Here is a 21,092-nt window from a genome sequence, read left to right on the forward strand (position 1 = left end):
AAGGGGGCCAGCATAACCTTAAGTGCTATGGCTGCTGCATCTTTTCCACACTGCCTTGCACTGGCCATATATACTCCTTTTACAGAGCCATTACATCTCACGGATATTGGCTAGCTTATTCAGCCACAGTTTTGACTCTGCACTGCAGGCTACGGATGCTGGCAGTCCTGAATTGTACGGTTAGCAAGACTACGAGTATCAGAATGCAATGGGTGAACTACTGAGGCAAACTTGGCACTTGAGTGTTCTGCTCCTGTCAGTCTACAATACAGACGCCTGCTGCATTCACACCTGCCCTTTGCTCCGGGCAAGTAGGAAACTTGGGCGTTGTGCATGATATGGCCAGTGATCTCTCTGAGCTTGGGTGGCTGCAGGTAATCCCGCTCGTGTTGACAGTTTGCTGGTGCGCACACAGCAGCTGCTAATGCCATGGAGGCCGCGTCTCACATTCCTGCTCTTAATTACACAGGAAGCACGCCTGTCAGGGCCCAGGTGAGGCTGACAGGGCCTCACGTGGACCAGCCCCGCCCTCCTCGCGTGCATCACGGCAATGGAATCCGATGGCGGAAATGCGGTACAACAGGTCTAGGAGGTAACTCCTAGGCCACAGGTACACGCGCCGTTGCCGGGCAACGAAGGACATCCCTGATGTTAGGTGATCCAGGTGCAGCTGTGCCGAAGCTGGAGGCAAAGCGTCCACAGACGTGCTCGTGCCCGCTCAGCGACGCCTGTCCTCTTGCTGTGCGCGTCCTCGCGCATCAGAGAAAGCAGAAGGGGAAGGAACCTGTTGCTGGCTGGAGGGCGCGGGCTGCTTTCTTATCTCAGGGCGTAGGAGTGAGGAACAGCTGGACTGTGTACAAAGGTGAAGTCTTACTGGATCTTTGGAAGTCGCTTGGGGCAGAGGACGAAACAAAGCAGCTCTTCCGAAGCCAGGGCTCTAAAGCAGCAGCACTTTTAGAAGGAGTTGGCAACCACGAGCGGGACAATGATGAGATATAACTGTACCAGCAGCACTGTCACCACCTCGGAGACACTGGAACCCGGCAGGGGGGTAAGTTCGGCTTTCCCGTGAGCGCAGCTTTTCAGTTTATTGATTACGTGTTCCTATAACGAGAATGAGTTCCTAACAGTTAAATCTAGTTTAGGTAACTTATCAATGCTCTTCCTACGTGCACTTTATGAGGGTTTAATTACTAGAGCAGTTTTACTTCAGCTATGAGAATACTAATCAGGCGTTTTTAATTACATTCCTGTATCTCAAGCCCCGCATTGTATGTAAAATTGAGCGCGCTCAAACTACAAGCAGCAGAGTGCAAAGTAAACATGAGTCCAATACATGGTTCACGGGGATGCTCCTGCCGAACATGCCCTGGTTGCCCCGTTTCTTTTCTGTGGTACCCGCTGTGCATCTCTTCTTAAATATTCGTGGTTTTTGCTAGGGCAGAGCTCTTCCTTATTGTATCCCACTCGAGCCTGCCCCTTCGTGCACAAAGGCGGGGAGGGCGCAATTTGCACCACAAAAGATCCGAACCATACAGTCCCACAATAGATGCAATTTACTTTCGTTCATTCTCTGTGTCTTCCAGCATAATAACCATAAATTTAAGAGAAACAGACAGTGGTCGAGGAACAAATACCCGGTTACCAATATGGAGGTAGTGATTCAATGAAGATGACCTGCCGGGGTTGGTACAGTAGTGTTCTTGTCACACAAACACGTTCGTAACAGTTAAATCTAGTGCAGTAAACTTATCAACGCTGTTCTACATGCACTGTAAGAGATCTAAACTAGTGCAGTTTTAGTGCAGCTCCATGTATAGAAATCACCAGGATAATTAGTCTGCAGTAGTGCAGTTGGCTGTACATAGAGGAAGCAAGGGGGAGGGGGTTGTTGTCAATTTATGTTTGATAATCCCAGAGAAGCGAAGGGGCCCGAAACACTGTAATACAGCCTCATCAAGGCCTCCATGTATTTACACTTCTTGATTTGTACCTCTGATTACATTATGCATCAACTAATCAGGATTTATAAACTATGGATAATCACCTGGTAAGGTATCCAGGTGCTTGCAGGTCTCGGAGGCTTATTCGAACTGCCAGGTCTTGAGGGTCATTCGGAATTCCAGAAGTGAGGTGATGGTCCGAAGGTGCGCAGGGAGGCTGTACAAGGTGTTTGCTGCAATGTGGGAGAAGGAGCGTCCCCCACTTCTGCTTCAGAAGATGCGGGGAGTATAGGCAAGTGAAAGGGAACAGAGCTTAGTCTTCTCAACAGTTGGTGGAAGTTTAGGTGGTGGTTAATATACACGTGTCTTTGGTTGTGTAGAGCCTTGTGTGCGTGGGTCGGCATCTTGAATTGGCATGTCTTCTGTACGAGGAGCCAGTGGAGTGTCCTGAGTTGGAGTGTGATGTTGGTTCGTCAGGGAAAGCTGAAGAAGAATCTGGCTGCCACGTTCTGTATGGTCTGAAGTATCTGTTGAAGGTGTGCGGCAATTCCAAGGTAGAGGGAGTTGCCGTAGTCCAGTCGGCTGGTGATGAGGGCCTTTGTTACGGTGTGCCTTTTGTGTAGGGTTAGCCACGAAAAGCATCAAAAATGAAAAGCTTGAATGGTAGGTTTTGTAAGTCTAGAACATGTAGGAGAAGTTGACCATATAAGGCTTATGGATTTAGTTTGCTTCATGCTCTTGAAGTGTAAAATACTTTTCAAAATACTCTACTCTGCGGGAGGCACCAATGTTTAAAATTAATGTCCGCTGGCAAAAGGGGCATGGGAGTGTCTTGGGGGGGGGGGGGGGGCACACCAATATTTACCTACTGAACTATGAGTTCTACCTTTTTACGTTTCTGGATGTTGATTTTAAAACACTGTTAATGATGTACCAGTTTTGCTGTAATAGCAGTGGAACTGCGGATTCAGAAACATGTCATCACTACACCCAAGGACACTTCCTGTTATTCAGACTACTGGCTAATGGCTTTCTGAATCCCAAATTAAATAAAACAAATAAACATTGCAACTAATAACATAGTTTCCGATCCTTAGATCATGTATCATAGCAATAAACAACTAGTACCGGACTGTAAGTAAGCTATATAAATATGGAAACTCCAACAATTCTTTCACTATAACAAAAAGGGGCAGGGGTCACAGGATGTAACATGTACTATACCGAGTTGAACTGTTTATTATAATTAATCAAAGCAAAAACTCCTTTTCATGCCCGATAGCTGTTCTATGAAACACTTATTTATTATGTAGCCATATTACCTTAGAAGATACTCTTGTCTCTTGTTTTCTCTTAATTCATGCTATTGATTTATTGAAAACAGCACTAGATTTCAATGTAGTAATGGCTAGAAATATATGCATTATATGTTTAAAAGGGATGCTTACACATTGAGCCTAAATTGTGACAGTGCCATAAGACACCTGATTGTTAAGTTGTATCACTTGAAGTGTACATGAACATGTGAGCTCATACCGAGTTTCTTGCTCATTTAAGGGAAGGGAAATAGATCATAACCTGGCTATTCACGTGCTACAGCCTCACTTCACTGAGAAATGATAGGTGTGGCACTACACTTTGTTGGCACATACACGCTGTCATATTTGTATTCTCATTTGTCAGTATTGACAGTAAGCGCAACGGATAAAAAAAGATTCAACATAGACTGTAAGCACAACGGAAAAACCGCATCGAGCGAATAATGCATCCATTACACTCACAAAGCACAGGAAGAGAAGACCAAGCGCTATGAAATAGTACGACGTCTAGTTCATATGCAAAATATTGGTCAACAAAATGGCATAAGATGTATTGTGTATACCATTGAGATTGTAAGTGATGTAGGTGTATGGATCAAGCATAGGGTACTTGAATGCTCTCTCTTCTGTAGCCAACTATTTGCCATGGGACTGATCTAGGGCCTTAGCCCCCTCTTCATGGCTTTGCTAATGATAACCAGGGTATTCTGATCTACACTTGCATGTAACAAAAGCCTTGAGTGTTTTCATGTTAATGGGGGCGCTTGTCAAGTTGGCTTTCCTCTAATTAATTGTATGGGGGTTTGATTCAATATGTCCTTTCAGAGTATTTATGACTGACTGAAATGTTGATAAGAAGTCCAATAGTACTCTCTGTATATTAGCTTATTATTAGCAGCATATAATCGAATTGTAGCTTTTTGGTCCACCTTCCCAAGAGTCTATTCACCTCTTCAAGTGATGTGAAGCTTTCGGTTGAATATAGATGATCCATTGCTGTTATGTTGGGGTTATGCCCACAATCCAGCGACCTCTCCTAATACTCATTGACGATATGCTTGTCTTTGACCCTGTATAGTGCTCCCCTGCCTTTTGGCTAGGTTAGAAATACCATATACATACACAAATTATTTCCAATGTCAACTATGGTGTCAAACTTGAATTGCGACCTCAGTTGCAAACAACGTGAGCTCTGTACCTGCTTCAGGAAGTTCCTCTGACACTGTCTGCTGCATGATAACAATTAAATACTACGTTTGACATTGAGTTATTGGTTCCGGAGAGTGGAACCCTACTCAAGCAACAACCACAGTCCTTGTCAGGGTGAACCATGAAGGTCACTAAATTAACCTTTGCTTAACCTTCTGGTAACTTGGCACAAAAAGCAGTCATGCTTAACTTGGAGGCATGAATTAACGATAACTGCTCGAATGCGGGGAGTCCATTCTACATAACCCTATTTAAAATTTACTATCAAGCGGATTAATAATTCTACCTCCGCTGGAATCCACTTATGACTTTCTTTTAACCACATCAAGGGTAATTGCTACTAAAAGGGAGCCTTGGGTTTACCTTTGGATATTTTTATGACTGGATTCTTGCTTATGTCCAGAACAATAATTATATGAGATCATACAATTTGGTTGAGTCCGCCGGCGTGGTATTCACCTAATCTGGTGTCGTGAGGACACCTATGATGAATCATGCCACGATAAGTTTTGAGTGAGGCGTTTTCTCCAATATCTTTTGGCTACCTCCACTTGATGATAAATATTAAATAGGGTCATGAAGATTTAAGTTCACTGATTAAAGCATCCATTCTGAATTCTTGTTTAGTATAGGAGGCTGTGCTAGAAGATGCATCCTCTTCCACTCCTATTATGTATATTTAACTTAAAGGCAAATATTAATACATTAAAAACACAACAAAAGAAAGATCCCACATCAATGTAGAAAAATAGAGTAATATGTTATAAATTATTTGACACCAAAGCAAAAAAATTCCAACCAGTACAACCTGAGATATGCAATAAAAAAAATGTAAGGTAAGTATAGCGCCTAACAGCACAACATGATTCTCTTGATATCTGATTATGCTAGACCGGGGGAAAGTCACAAATTCAGGCAGACTGTGATCGAGCATGGGCTGGGTACAGGGACCAGGTTAGTCCTGAAAAAGTTACCTTCTCAAAGTCTGGTGTGAAGAGTCCAGTTTGTGGTGAAGGAGGCCGATAGGAGAGCATAGTCGATGGTCGTTGTTGTAGCGCAAATATCAGGCTTGACGTGTCTGGCCGTTGCTGTAGCGCGAAGTTCCTGTCTGGAATTGCGGACAGGTGTTGCGAGAGCTTCGCGTTGTTGGTCACTGTGTGCTGTCGTCATGTAATGTGAAGTGCAGATCTCTCTTTGCTGGTCGTAGCTGGTGGTCATTGTTGCACGAAGAGTCTGGTTTATTGGAGCGTTGTGTTTGCAGTTGTCATAGGCGGCAAGATCTCTGCCCTAACTGGCCCAGTCGCTTGGAGACCATGCATTCAATATTACTCCCTTTTCTTCAAAGGAGTGCACTCTGATGCCAGCCAAGGGTTCAGGTGCTAGGGAGCCACGTGTTGGGGATCAGGGACTCACTTTAGCAGGGGCCAGCAGGGCTCAGGCAGGTCCATTTGCATGTCCAGGCAAGTCCAGTGCAACAGGTCAGCTGGGCAGTTGAAGGGAGGCCACTGGAGTTTTTGTCTCTATGACCCATAACAGGAGGTCAGTCACCTGATCATTGGAGTCACTCTGTCTGTGATGAAGGGAGAAGGTCCAGTCTTTCTTCTCAGACAGCAGTTTAGTCCTTTGGTAGTAGCGCTGTCATTCTTGTGTAGTATCCACAGAACCAGGTGTATACTGAAGAGTGGGTCTGAGGGTCCTATTTTTATACCTGGTGCCAGCTTTGAAGAAGAAGCTTCTGGAGTTTCTCCCCACAGATGTTTTTGGAATTTCTTTTCTCCGGGTCCTGGCTCCAAGATGTCTGGGGTGAGAAACCACTACAGTTAAGTTCTTTGTGGGTGTGCTGAGACAACTCCTTTGAAAGGTAAGTGTGATAGGTGGCAGCTCTGTGCCTCATCTTGTCAGGATTGCTCATCCTGCCAACACTCAGCCCTCCTTTGTGACACTGTCTAAGAGGAATACACATAGACCAACTGCCAACTACACCTAGTCAAGCGACCCAGGAGACATACTGTAGGCACCAAATGGTTAGGACAGGAAAGGGCTAACTTTCTAAATGTAACATTTAAGAAACTGTGAATTAATATTTGACATTACCATTAAAGAGTGGTTTAAATGAAAATTCATTTGAGTTTAAACATGACCTTCTTACCTGCTCCCAATCAAAAGTTGTCAAATATTAAATGTAATAGCCCAATGGGAGATTAGGGCCTTAACGTAGTGAAAACAAATGTAAGAGTTTTTCAAGTAGGACGTGTAAGTTTTACATGTCCTACTTTTTAAATGCTCTGCACCCTGCCATATGGCTATTTAGAGCCTACCATAGGGGTACATTATATGTATTAAAAAGGAAGCTTAAACCTGGTAAAAGATTTATTTTGTCACGTCGAAATGGCAGTTTAAACCTTCAAACAGGCTTCAATGGCAGGCCTGATACATGGCTTAAAGGACTACTTAAGTGGGTGACACATTACATCCTGCAGGCCCACTAGTAGCATTTAATTTACAGGCCCAGAGTACATGTAGTACCACTTTACTAAGGACATATAACTAAATTAAATGTTCCAATTGGGTGTAAGCCAGTTCTACCACATTAAAAGGAGAGAACACAAGCACTTTAGCACTGGTAAAGTGACAGAGTCCTAAAAGCCAACAAAAAGGGTTCATAAAACCGGAGGAGTGAAGGCAAATGTTTGGGGGTGACCCTGCAGAGAGGGCCAGGCCTGACAGCAAATAGTATGGATGTTGTTCTTAAATGCAACACCTATCTGCAAATGCTGGGTAGTAGTGAAGACTGCCCTGTATGGACCATTTGCCCAGGAATTCAAAGAATAGGACAGCACCAAACCTCGACCAGATAAAGGAGAGGATGTCTAAAGTGAGCGCTCGCTCCAGGAAACAATAAAGGGGAACTTAGCATCATAAGTACTAACCAAGAGAAACAAATAATGGCAGCAATAGTAGGACTACAGATGAGTGATTAAATGGAGCAGATGGATTGAGGACAAACTGCAATCCGTCGCAAGGCATAATGCTGTCTTTGCCCATAACTACCCTTATCCCAGAAATTTCATCCCTCTGCAGTTCAAACTTAAAAGCTCATACTGCCAAATGGGATAACCACTAAAGCAAATGGATTGTGAAATGGATCCACTTTAGATACTGCAGCCTCTATGATTAATGTGTACAGGGCTGGCATTAGGGGGGGTGCGACCAGTGCGGCAGCGTTGGCGCTTATCTGGAGGGGTTGGGGGGACACTGTGTTTAGGAATAACTTAAGATTTAAAAGCACCTGATGCAGAGTTCCTTGTGAGTTAAGCTTTCAGGCAGCAATAAAAATGTCAAGATAACTCTTGTGATTAATGAGAGGGAGAGAGAGATCAGAACTTTGTCTAATGTCAGTTTTGGCTCGCCATAAAATAGCACAGAGGGTTATATGCCTGCTGCGAAGAACAGATTTGTATTTTATGAGTATAGCTTATTGGATTAGTTAAGCCAGGCCTTACCAGCTCTTTAAAACAAATGAAATGTATATCAGAGTGGGGCTATGGAGAGATGGGAGACACTTTTACCAGGTGGTAGTAGTGAGGTAATACGAGGAAGAGGTCATAGGGTACCGAGGTGGGCGGGCAAAAACGATTGTTGCAGCAAGCGCCAACAGCCCTAAAGCCGTCCCTGAATGTGTATGTGATTAACATGAGCATTGAATAGATAAGTTGAAACCTTGAACATATGTGTATTCCTCTATATCTGCTTGTTGAATAACAAACTCTTAGCTCAGACGCTGCAACAGCAGTGATCAAGCACCAACCCAGGTTCTTCTTGACCATGCTGGTAGTTTCTCCAAGTATCTTCCAGAGCTTTGTCCACAAAGTGCCATGTTCCATATATGTGTGCGTCCCTTCTGCTGTGCAATTCCTGTTTAAATTGTGTACTTGTTTAAAGGTGGCACAGTTGGGAATTCAACCCACCTACTTTAGCCCCACAATCTTTTTGATGTTCATCTCTGCCTGTTACCCATAGCCTGCCTCATTCTTCATGTGCTTGTGTTAAAATTATATACCCCTCTATCATTTACACAATACGAAAAAAAGAGATGGACCATACATGTGTTAGGATTATGTGGATGCTTACGAGGGCCTTGTTCTTTATTTATTAAACAAGCACATACTTAGAAAAAGCCCAGAGTATGAGGGATGGCAGGTTCATCACAGTCATTTGTGACTTTAAACGTGCACTAGAGAGCAATGTTTGTTTACTTTTATTCTGCCATTGTGCTGGTTTCTGTCAACACCGGGGCAGAGATTCCTGCAACTCCCTAACATGGTCTATGTTCCCAGGGCAGGACTGGCCATAGCGGGCACCGGGCAATCCCCCGGTGCGCCGCACGGGTGGGGGGCCGGTTTGGAGCTGCTGGGGGCCGTTTTTGTTACAGGGCCGTTTTTGCAGCATAGCTCCAAAATAGGCCCTGTACCAAAATCGGCTGAAAACCTGCCCCGGCAAAGAGCTCGGAGGCACCTCCCCCCTCCTCCCCCCGAGTGGGGAGGGGAGGCCGGTTGAGCACTTTGCAAGGGCCGGTTGTGGTTCCCAGTCCGGCCCTAATGTTCCTATCTCTATTGTGGTTTTGACTTGCATTTAAAACAATTGAAAGGCTTGTTTAACGTGGTTAAACTATTGCATCTAAAGATTAAGTGGTAAGATTTTGTTTCTAAATCATTTTTTTAACCTGTGTTATGTTACTTCAATGCAGTGTGCTTCCTAGCTTACCAAACCGATTGCCTGAGAGTAACTTCAATGAGGCCTTCTGATGCTAAGTAGCTTGAAAGCTTGCCTATTGTTTTATCTGGGGCAAGCAATGCTCTCTGTCTCCTTGACCAGATGGTAGGGGCCTTGCAAGCTTGGACACAAAACTAGGTTCTTTTATTAAGTGACTGGGGAAGGAGACAAAAGTACGGCTCTTACTAACAATCAACACCCTGTATCATCTTGGAAAACAGTGGAGTTATCCTGTGAGATTCAAGGGCCTGAAAGCAAACCATCAAATTTTAGTGATGTCACTTTATAGTAAAATCAATGTATGGTTGTTTGGGGAAAGTGTGTACCTAAAAGGATTTCTTCCTGTTAGCCATATCAAACAAGTGGGTGTAGAGATACATTTACCGATTGGGACCTCCCCCACCCCAAAATAAAACTTTTTCACTGCATAAAAAGACCTATCAGGGACTCAACAAAGTGTTATATTGAACCGTGGTTAGTGAACATCTTTTACTTTTGTCTCAGTTGTTGCTCCACACTGTGTGCGGCAAAAAAACACGTCTTGGGTTACTACAAATCATCATTACAAAGTACACACATGTTGCATAGCAGATATCTCATGTGAGCTACATTGGGGTTACGGGAGATTACCATTCACAGTAACCGGGCTTCTCATCCACACCATGCTCCTGAAAAGGCGGACAGGAACTTGGTGAGATGGTGCTGGGGGACTGTGCTTACAGGCACCAAAGACCTTAGTGGTCACCCACTGATCCCTATGTAAGCAAAGTCCTACGTGTTTCCCGCCCTTAAGTGTAATCTGAGAATACCATCCAAAAACAACAGATGTCGTCAGTCCTATATTGGTTATGGCACAGTGTAAGGGCCTGCTCTTACAGGAAACATAAGGTTGCCTCTAGAGTTCATAGCTGGAACTCAGCAACTTTGTAGCAGTTTGCCTCTTGAAGTCTTTTCTGATTCCTGAAGCAGGAAGAAAAGTAGACTTGTTCACTCTTGTGTCTGGGTCCCTGTATGACTGAACATAAATACAGATGCCGGGGAAGTCTATTCCACAACATAACCCTTAGACCTTCTGCTTAGCCTACTTCCTGCTGAAATAGCTTATTTACAGTCAACCCCATACTTGGCTGTGACAAAGACTGAAAAGGGATATTTGTATGATGGTAGATGGCTAACCTGCTGTAGGAATCAGTCATCAACTTGGTAATTGTGGAGCTCCTTATGTGACTGCCAGCACCGCCTCCTCTGTGGGATAAAACCTTACTGCTGAAAAACGTAGATAATTTCTGAAAACCTTCATATGAATGGGTGAAGTGCCTCCATCTGTCTAGAAAATATTCTGTATCCTTGGCTTCTTTCAGCATGAGGTCAGGTCAGAGCTATAAGACCTGATCAGCTTTTGCCTGTCAGTCATTTCATCTAGAGGCAGAGCTGTAGAAGCCGTCCTAAGCATCCAGTGACCATCGATTTGGTGTCAGTAGTTGAGTCATCTTCAACAACCTGGAACTTTTTATTCAACACTAAAGCAATGTGTGCGACCACATGGAGCCCACTCTGGATGAAGCCTTGGTACCCGTCTATCAGTTGAGGCTTGTGTTTCAATACTTTTTACTTTGGCTTAAGGTTAGGAACTTGGGATTTGTGTTTGACAAGGACCATAAACTTGCTTCACAAATAAATCCAGTTTCCTCATCATGCTTTTTCACCTTAAAAATGTTACAGAAAATTCTGCCCTTCATTCCTCGGTCACTTCGAAAAACAGTGGTCGGAGCCTGGTTCTGTCAAGAATCGATTATTGTAACGCCCTATACTTAGGAGTTGGTAAGGGACAGACCAAAAAACTTCAATCACTCCAGAATGCAGCTGCTTGGGTCCTACTTGGCCTACCCAAATATCACCCAACATCAGCGGTGATTAAGGAGATGCATTGGCTCCCAGCCCATCGGAGAGTGAACTTTACAGCCCTATGCCCATTGCACAAGGCTATATACGGAGGAGGGGGTGGAGACATTCAAACTTTGTTCTCGGTATACCAGCCCCAACGCTGGTATACCGAGCGGTATAGGTCAGCCAATACAGGATTGGTCTGTGTCCCTAAAACAAAAAGAGTTAGATGGGGAGGAACAGGTTTCTCCTACCAAGCGTCCATCTTTTGGAACTCCCTCCCTGTGACAATTAGTTTAGAATCCAATAGAGCAGTTTTTTTTAAAATGATAGACCTGGCAATTCTCAAGGCCTTAATATCTGTTGATGTCTGCATCATATTCACCCAGCGCCAAGACGCCTCGGCATAAGAGCGCTTTACAAGTCTCTCAGTCAGTCAGTCAGTCAATCAAGCCATATCTCCCCATGTGCTCTCTCAGTTCAGCTTGATTTTCATCCTCCGTCCTGCTATAAAAGCCCCACACAGGGAGTACATTTTTCACGTTTTTACTTTTTTCCATTGTCTTAATTAAGTTTCATAAAAGCCCGGTCATGTCATTCTGTAGGCACGTTCATGCATTATGATGTAAGTGCCTGCTAGGGGTGCGTGAAGCAATTGGGAGAGGGTGGTGGAGAAAGAATAAAGGTGGGCATGCAAAACACAAAAAAGAGCGCATTAATGCAACAAATTATGCAGGTGTTGTCAAAGTTAATATGTTGGTATCCCTGGGGTTGGACGGGTTGACCTGACAGCTCAGTGTGTGGACCACTCATTCTGCACCATTTATGTGTGTGACTGGATAGCCTATGCCTTTAGCCCAAACCCTGTACAGTGCTCTGCGGCTTGGTTTGCATTTTATAAGTAGCCTACATACCCATAACTATATATACAAACCCATATGCTGCCAACCACAAAGGGACTTGATATCTTATTAGAACATTGGAATGTTGGGAGCTCCATTGCAGACAATGGAGTGCTCCATGCTTCTACGGGCCGGTAAAGGCCCGCAGAGCAACATTCCAATGTTCTACAAAGGCTTCTCGAAGGTCGAGGGGATTTATATCCCCTCGATCTTCGAGAACCCTTTGTTTAATTTGTTAGAACATTCTGCCCTCTAGTGGCAGAATGTTCTAATAGCCTTATAGCCCTTCCTAGCAGGGCTATACCGGCAATTAAAGTCTCGCTGTCTCGTTAAAGTCCCTCGCCTTCGGCTCGGGCCTTTAACGATTCAGCGGGCCTTTAATAGCCGGGCTATAAGGCTATATTCAACTGACCCCAGACCGTTTTTTGAATGACTATCTCTACTCCTGCCCCCATTTTACTTTTACACACAACACACAACACTCACACACACTTTTGTCCATATCTCCGTGGTGTGAGAAGAGGAATGCTCTGTTTATTTTGCTTGTTAAAGTACTGCCTTGCTGCTTCTTAACACGCTCTGGTTTCTGAATGGCTTGCTGTGAGTTCTCGGAAATAATGCCATTACAGTCTTCACTTCACTGTAGTGCTAGATGCGGCGTGTCCGCTACAAGACCTATGCAATATTGTGTGGTCGTGATGCACACTTGGGAAGCACATACTGGTCACACTTTCCCATATGCAATCTGGATCCCTAGCTGCTCTCTCACCTGTGGGTGTGACTGCATGACTGTTTATTTCCTTTTGAAAAACTATTTGCTATCAAAGATTAAATGGGCTTCGCTGGACAAGAACATAAACCTGTCTTCTTCCGTGTGTTCTTTATGCTGTAAAAATGGCACTTTGCGTGAGGGGCAGCTGGGATAAGCAGTAATTTACACAATTGTCGAGGAGACAGATTCCACTGATGACGCCTCATTTCTCTAAAAGACCATTGAAGGCTTCTGCACTTGATAGATGACTATAAGAAATTGGTTTAGATCATGTCCTGCAACCCATTTTTGTCACTACTGTGACCCTGGTTAAATATCTCAACATGACGTCAGCAGTCAAATATGGAAAATTATGAACAACCAAAGCATGTATGGCAAAGGAATTTTTTCTATGCTCACTCAAGTGCTGTCCCACAAAGATATCTGGGTTTTTGGACTTGGGCCTCCTGTTGGCCGTGTCAGAAGCCACCTTCGGTGCAGCCGCTGGTAAACGGGGCCAGGCTAGGGATTAAAATGCAGTCTTGGCAAAAATGTTCTAGCCAGCCCACTCCCTTCCTCTCCTTGCTCCATCTCTCTCTTCAGCCATCCATCCATGCTCCCCTCTCTCTCTCTCTCTCTCTCTCTCTCTCTCTCTCTCTCTCTCACCTCCTGTTTCTCTCCATCCCTGCACCTATCTCTATAAATCTTTCTCTCTCTCTCAGCCCTCTCTGCCTGTTTTAGTTAGTCTTCGGAAGCAATGAATCTACAATGACTTCAGTCCACCGGTTAAATGCCCAGCGGAATAAAAGTGCATTTCGGCCCTTCTGGTAGAGATGTGCCTCAGGGCCCGGAAGTATCAAGGATTTCTGGCGTTCTTAGACTTTCGATATTGCCGACCCTTAAATGACTTTACCGGTCCCTTGTTATGATCAAGAACTGGTTTTAAACTCTGAATAAGAACACTACGAGAAAATAGATCAGTCATCTCTTCCAGACCTATTATAATGAATAGACCAATATTTTTTTAAATTATTTCCAAGTGCTGTCATGTAGCACTGGAATGGTGTGATCACGGTGTGTTGAGTTTATACAATTCTTCTTTACAGATCCTCTTATGTGCTCTGGGTTTCAACACTTTCTCTAAATGTTTTAAAAAGAAACACGCCCCATGCTTTACCTCAGATTCGTTTTGATGGTGGTGCAGGTGCTATTTTGTCTTGCAGGTATAATCAACAATATTTTCTTAAGATTAGTCGAGTTTTGCCTAAAACACTTGTTTCCTTCCGCCAGGGGCGGCTTTCAATAGTGTAAGTTCCAGTTTCTGAATGCCATTACAAGGTCATATATGCACATGTTTTTGTGTTAAATATACTGATATCGAGAGACATTTCTTCGAGTATTCTTGAAAAAATGGTGATGATTGGGATCGTTAACACAAAAGGTCACTAGTGCACTTTCCAGTGGTCGGGGGTTTGGAGAGGAAAATAACCGGAGTATGTCCTCCCTGGGGAATGTACTCCACAAAAAATACTCCAATAACACTATATCAAGACAGACTGTCCAGTAGTGTGTAATATGAAGAAGACTATAGGTGGTAGTGAGGATTGCGCACTTACCCACTTAAGGTATGAGGGCCAATGCTAGTGTTCGTGTGTTTGGTGGGAAAAAGAAACAAATTATTTTTAATTACTCTCACACACCCCAGTGGTGTCATGCTTCATCATCGGGTCACCCCGACCCCTAAACCACAGTGTTGGGTAGCTCTTCAGATAGATGAAAGAAGGGGGACTTAAAGATAAAAAACCTCAGTCAGACCCCTGGTTTCCCTTTATTCTTGGGTCTGGCTGGGTCAATTAAATTCTAAAAAACTGGTCTTTTTGGATTATAATGGTCCTAAGACCCTAGTGCCAACAAGTTTCAGTCCAGCAACGCCACACACTTTGCAGATTGGCTACTTGTAGCCCCACTGGTGGGCAAAAACGTTTTTTTTCCCTTGCAGCACCAGTCATCTGCAGAAAAGCGGTGCTTCCTGTGCGGTTTGACCCCTTACAGTGTTGTCGGAAGGGTCGTGGAGCAGGGTGTTGGTCTGCAGCCTGCTGGGCCCATTCCCTCCTAAGCCCCCTACCAGCCTGGCAACATCGTGCCAGAGATTGTTGTAAAAAAGTCAACTTCTCAGCTCTTAACCAATGGCCATATGATTTAGCGGACGGGGCACAGTGTTTGTCCGTTCATCTAATCACAGACCTTTTTCTGTCGGCAGAGCGCGCAAGTGTTTAAGCCTGACCGTGACCAGCCCTGTGCCCAACTCGGTCTTGAGGCTTCTGCCTGGCCCCATCCCAGAAAGATGGCGGACTGCACTGTAGAACCTGGGAGACACCCAGCGTGAGGATGCGGCCAGCTGGCAGCAACAGTTTGGCAGCGAAGGGTGGTAAATGTGTAGCACACTAGATGGTGGTAGCTAAGTTGACAGTGGCAGCAGCACTGGTAGTGGTAAGTGAAGTGACCACAGCTTCTTATGGCGGTGGAGAGGACTGTGATGGTCGTAATCAACTATTTAAGTAAAGTGGGAGTGTCTCACTAAGTTGAACGCTGAAAACCGATGTCTATTTTTGTTGAATGAAGTTAGAGTACAATTTCCAAATGGCTAAAGCTGCTTTCCATCCTCCAGAGATCGGAAAATTGTGCTAATTAATTTGGGTAATATAAGTGCGTATCAGTTGCAACACTTTCAAATACCAAACTAGCATGACATGTTTTTTACTACAAAATTCATTTCTAACTCTAATTTCTAATTTTTCCACTGTAGACCCTTGTTATTTGGTGTAGATTGCTAGCTACATTTTAGTTAATGCTCATAATAAAATATTAGAGAAAGGTATGGAACCCCAGGACAGAATGCAGGGCAACTTCACATATACAAAGTATCCCATGTCAGATGTGAGTGGTTTATTGACTCAAGATACTGCACTGTAGTTATTAAAACAAGATTTTAGTTTTGTACACTAAATTTTCTTAATCCACTGCTCGTGATGAAGTGTCCCCGAAGGTGTCACACCTGAGAGACGTGAATGTCACTCATAGGTGCCTTGAAAAAATAGAAATGTCACTCATGTGCCTACTGAAAACTTGGCAGATATGTCAATGTGGGAAAGATATCTCTACGTTACCCATCCCCAATGAGCAGCATTTCAAGGTCACGGCATTAATGGTTGTCTATCTGGATGACAATGTGAACAGTGTCTTTTTGTGTCTTGATAAGCGGCGCCATTTGTCAGCTGCCATTGCACAACATTAAAATTGTCTGTTGCAGCTAATGAGCTTTCAGAAGCTATAATTAGAAGAAGATTAATCTCTGTATTAAGATATGTCCACGTGAGGCCTGGGAATGTGCTCTCATTCCAAAGCAGTTACCAAGTATAATATTATTCGATGGTTATGATGATAATTACTGTAAGACTCGGCGGTTCTTCAGATGCATCAACACACCCTCGGACGTGTTCCCTTGGTTGCGGTTATTTTTCAGTGTGTTGTGCAGTTTCTGTGGTCGGACACTCTGAACTTTAAGAAGTGCCGTGCCGTGCCATTGTCAATCAGAGCACAGTTCAGTTCACGATAAGCAAGTTTATTTATTTTAGACAACCAACAGTCTAAAGGCAGCGATATATGCACGCGTAGCTGATCTAAAGCGCATTTTTAGATCGAACCCTACTAGGCAGTGCAGCTAACTGGTTTCAAAGCCACTTTGGGGACAATCTGAAAACCTCCCTGGAAATTTATTTTGCTCATTGCTTACCATTGACTTGGTGATTTGTAACTCACATTTGCATGGTTTCTGTTTGCTGGCTTTATTTATTTTAGGCTGTTAAGCATGTCTTGGTCCATCCCGTGGAGTGAAGTCTGTTTACCACCTCTCTGACTGACCGGTTCCTTATATCCATCCATGAGCGCTTACCTTCTGGAAATACTTTTTTTGTGAGGCAGCGTTTAAAGTGGTCTCCCTGGTATACTGGTTCACAGCAGTAACCGTGCTGTATTTTCTTAAAAGGTTTCCTGTCTTCTTGACTGATTCTACATCTCTGCCACCCATGCCATAGCCGCTGGAAGCAGGGCAGTGGGTGCTGGAAGTAGGGCAGAGGGTGCAGGAACTAGGGCAGTGGGTGTGCTGGAGCAAATATCATTCTGGAGTTCAAAAGTGAATGAGCAATAAAATGGCCTTTACATTTTGTTTCTATCTTGTCACACTTGCTGCACATTCAAGACTGTGGTCAAATGTTATGCCCTGTCTTGCCAGGGAGCTTGGTGTTTACTTTTCCTTCTCTGACTGCAGAGTAAATTGATTTATATAGCAATCTTGCTGAGTACTGGGGGTTGACAGGAAAGACTACACACATCATACAACAACATTTAAATGGCAGTAAATAAACTGTACAAACATTTCAGAATATATCGAAATTAGAAAAGCACAAATTAGGTACAATTATTTTGTAATTCTGAAAGTTGGTGGAAACAAATATTTTAATACAATCAAAACAAATCAATTCACTAAGTGATGCGATTTCCACAAATTATCGTTTGTGTGCAGTATAGTTTTTAGTAAAACTGTATATTTCTGGAAATTAATAGTCATTTCAATTGAAAATGTATTGACTGTAATGACAGTGAAGCTACCACACCATGCATACTCCACTCTATGCCACTTCATTCTGTCACTCTACGCCCCCTCCACTCTGACAGACTGTGCCACTACATTCTATACAACTTCACTCTATGCCACTCTACGCCTTTCTAATGTACTCCACTATATGACACTCCATGACATTCTACTCCACGACACTCCATGCTATTCCACTCTAAGACACTCCTCTCTATGCCACTCCATGACACGCTACTCTACTCTACTACACTCTATACCACTCTACTTCATCCCACTCTTTGCCACTCTGCTCCATGGCACTCTACTCCTGCCACTCCACTCTACAACACTATACTCTGTGCCATGTCCCTCTGTCACTCCTATCAGGACACTCTACTCCACTCTGTTCTACCCTATGTCCCTTTACTCTACTTCGCTCTGTCACTTCACTCTATGTTTGAGCGATAGTATTGCTCACATCTGTTTGATCATGAGTCCTAAGCCCCCTGGATTCACCTCCCAGAGCAGCCTTCCCAGCCCCTCAGACAGTGACATAGCTATCAATAGCACAGCAGGTGCACTGCCACTGGGGCCACGGAATATGAGGGGCCCACTGCACTCCAATTCTAAGTTTTATACTACCAAACAAGATGATGGAGGAGCCCGTTTTCCTTGTTTGCATTAGGCCCCATGACACCTTTGGTACGCCATTGCACCCATAATCCTAAGAAGTCCTAGTTTAGGAGCAAATTCCATCTGGCACTTCGTCATCTTAAAGAGCGTGTCTTTACTGTACACCCAGCAGGCTTGGAATGATGGACAGGACACTGAGGAACATTTTACAACGCAGTTGGATTTCCAATGCGTTTTCTTGATGAGTTCATAAAAAATTACCCTCTTCATAGTTTATGCAGTGCCTTCCTGTCTTGGCAGGATGGCCTCCAAATTACTTGATGAAAACCAACCAATCTTTCATTACAGTACCAGTGTGCATCAAACCAAAACATGGAAAAACATCAGAGGTTTTCTTCAGATGTATAAATCGTTTATTTTGAGTCCAATTACCTTTTGGAAAGTCTGGAATTTTACGAGGATTATAGGTGTCAAGGTTTAAGGGTGTTGAGCCTGGAAAAGGAGGGAGCAAAAGGTTAAGAAACATTTTGAGATGTCCTCCGATGAAGAGTTTGTTAGCTGCTTCTACCTAGAGTGCACCCTGAGATCTAGTCGAGTCAAGAGGACTCCATGCGGCCCATTAACACTTTTTGTGGACAAATTAAAATAATCTATTGTATTGTTGGTGCTTTTTATATAGCACTTTATATCCCAGAGACTTGTGACGCGCCCTACAGACGGATAGCATGCTACTCTGGGGGAACACTTGGATGGGAGAGTATGTAGGAGTGTCAGTAGCCTTGCGATGTCTTAAGTGAGGGTCAAAGTTGAGTTCGAATCTTATCCTTCGTTCTCACCTTGGTGTACAGTAACATGTAAGGAGTGAATGATATGATACTGAGGCTTGTATATGCCACTGGTTGGAAAGAAACTGTGTGTTTGTGTTGTGTGGAGTGTGTGAAATTCTTTTTGATTTTTGGTGTGTATGACACTCTTCACATGGTACCACAACGAGTGTAACAGCAATTAAGTGTGTAGTTGAGAAAAGGTGTGAGCAATTGGGTAACCAATACCTTTGTACAGATCAAGTTTACAGCTGTTGTCTGATAGTGTGGAGTAAGGAATAATTTTAACTATGCACACAAAGATTATCGTCTTCCTGTTACTTATGTCTGTTGTTTATTTCTGAGGCTTTTGGGTCTTTATAACTCTTCTATTCTAGGGTGAGTAGTACTCTGCTCCTTCTGGAATCATCTTGGGATGTACCAAGCCTGTGTTAAATATTGTCACAGGTATTTTTACTGCTTTATATTCGCCTGAGTGTTCTAGTATGTTGTAAATTCAAATCCTCTTTTTTGGCATACAGTTTAGTGGAATCAGAATTCTAACCCAAGCCTTTGTCACCAAGAGTGCTGCAGTGTTCTCCAAGGCATTGCTGCTCATTGAGCCGACCTGCTGGGAGCGCATGTGTTCTTCGGGTGCTAATAATGCGCACACTTTTAGAATGTACATAGTCAACAAGCCTTGCTTTAGTAAGAGAGGGGCATGTACTACAGTATAACTCTGCAGCACCCAGATGTCTGTATCGGTATTCTGCATGAGTCACTGAAGTTCAAGTACCTGGAAGTCACAGAACTTGATCCAGCATTTCACTCCTTGTATTTCACAGCCCAACTGATATTGAGGTTTTACCTCCTGCACAGGATCATTTGCTATCTCTTACTTGCTGCTGTGATCCTCCGATTAACCTTTTAAGTTGTACTGAGAGGAAAGAGAATTAGCATATCTTGTCCAATTGTTAGACCTGGCATTCTTGGTGTGATTTCCCCTGTCTTTTTTTGCTTCTGGCCTCCTGTTTTTTTGACTGTGTGCTGCATTTGTCTTTTGCTGGTTTTAGGAGTCTGTGCACTTTACCACTGCTGACCAGTGCTGAAGTGCAAGTGCACCCTGTGTAAGTTGTATTGGTGATTGGTTGAGCTATAGTGGGCATATTTGATTTACTAGAAAATCCATAGTAAAGTGCACCAGTTGTGCCAATGGCCTGTAAATCAAATGCTACTAGTGGGCCTGCAACACTGATTGTGCCACTAACATGAGTAGCCCTGTAAACCTGTCTCAGACCTGCCACTGCAGTGTCTGTGCAGTTTTAAAGTGCCATTTCGACCTGGCTTGGGTGTCCACTTACCAGGCCCAAACCTTCCTTTTTACTAGATGTAAGTCAGTTTCAGTTTCAGTTTCAGTTTAATGTTTATTGCTTGATTAATTAAAATCATCACAATACCCCCCTACATAAAATAAGTGAGTTTCATCTACTCAAACAACTAGAAGTGTCATATATGCAAATGTACATCTGTTCTCTGTCTCCCATACATTTCAAATGTGTAAAATTCTGTTATTATAAAATCATTCTAAGATTATGTTTAGATCAAGTTACAGCAAAAAATGTAAATTATGTACCAACCAAATTAAAAGTATGGGGATGTGTTACATGCAATTATGATTAAAGATCATCCGCTTGCAATAAGCAGCTGTTGACTAGTCTCATAAACTTGACTCCTCGGCAAGACAAGATGCATGACGAGCCCTCCAGCCAGCTTATTACTGCTTGTCTGCTAGATCAAATGTTCAGGTTGATAAAAATCGCCTTTAGGTATTGTCTCCTTTGGGTTAACATGGCTGGACATGCGCACAGCAAATGGGCCAAGGTTTCCTTTTGGAATCCGCATAAGCGACAACGTTCTGAGTTAAAATCTGTCAACCAAGAAGGGGATAAATCCTTGGAGACATGCACCCCCATCCTGAACTTTAGAAAGCACATCTTTAAAAAGGAACTAAAATGGGCAGATAAGTAGGCTTGTGGCTTTGAAGACCTGTATGAATTCATGACTGTCCATCCATGCCGTCTCTTTGTGAGCGCAAATTTATCTTCCAAGAAAGATTTCTTTTTGCTTGCGACATTCACAATTTTGTTAAAGGACGCTCGATCCATCTTGTTGTCCCATCCTGGTTGGAGTTCCAAAGTGGCCAAAGATGTACTGAGGTAACTCCCCCAAGAGTTTGGGGTTT

At 43.6% G+C, this 21,092-nt stretch overlaps 1 protein-coding gene across 3 annotated transcripts in view; it reads left to right on the forward strand.

Annotated features, from left to right (window-relative positions):
* Nucleotides 1-745: 745 nt before the first annotated feature.
* The window catches only part of MYZAP (myocardial zonula adherens protein), a 464,263-nt gene continuing 443,916 nt past the window's right edge, over nucleotides 746-21,092 (forward strand). For all 3 annotated transcript variants that reach the window (XM_086958378.1, XM_086958376.1, XM_086958377.1), the window contains exon 1: nucleotides 746-1,051. In XM_086958378.1, the coding sequence (XP_086814504.1) occupies nucleotides 986-1,051 (66 nt within the window). In that variant the 5' untranslated portion in view covers nucleotides 746-985. The remainder of the gene's footprint in view (nucleotides 1,052-21,092) is intronic.

The sequence above is a fragment of the Lissotriton vulgaris genome, chromosome 2_1 (assembly GCF_964263255.1).
Source record: "Lissotriton vulgaris chromosome 2_1, aLisVul1.2, whole genome shotgun sequence".
Classification (NCBI taxonomy): Eukaryota; Metazoa; Chordata; class Amphibia; order Caudata; family Salamandridae; genus Lissotriton; species Lissotriton vulgaris.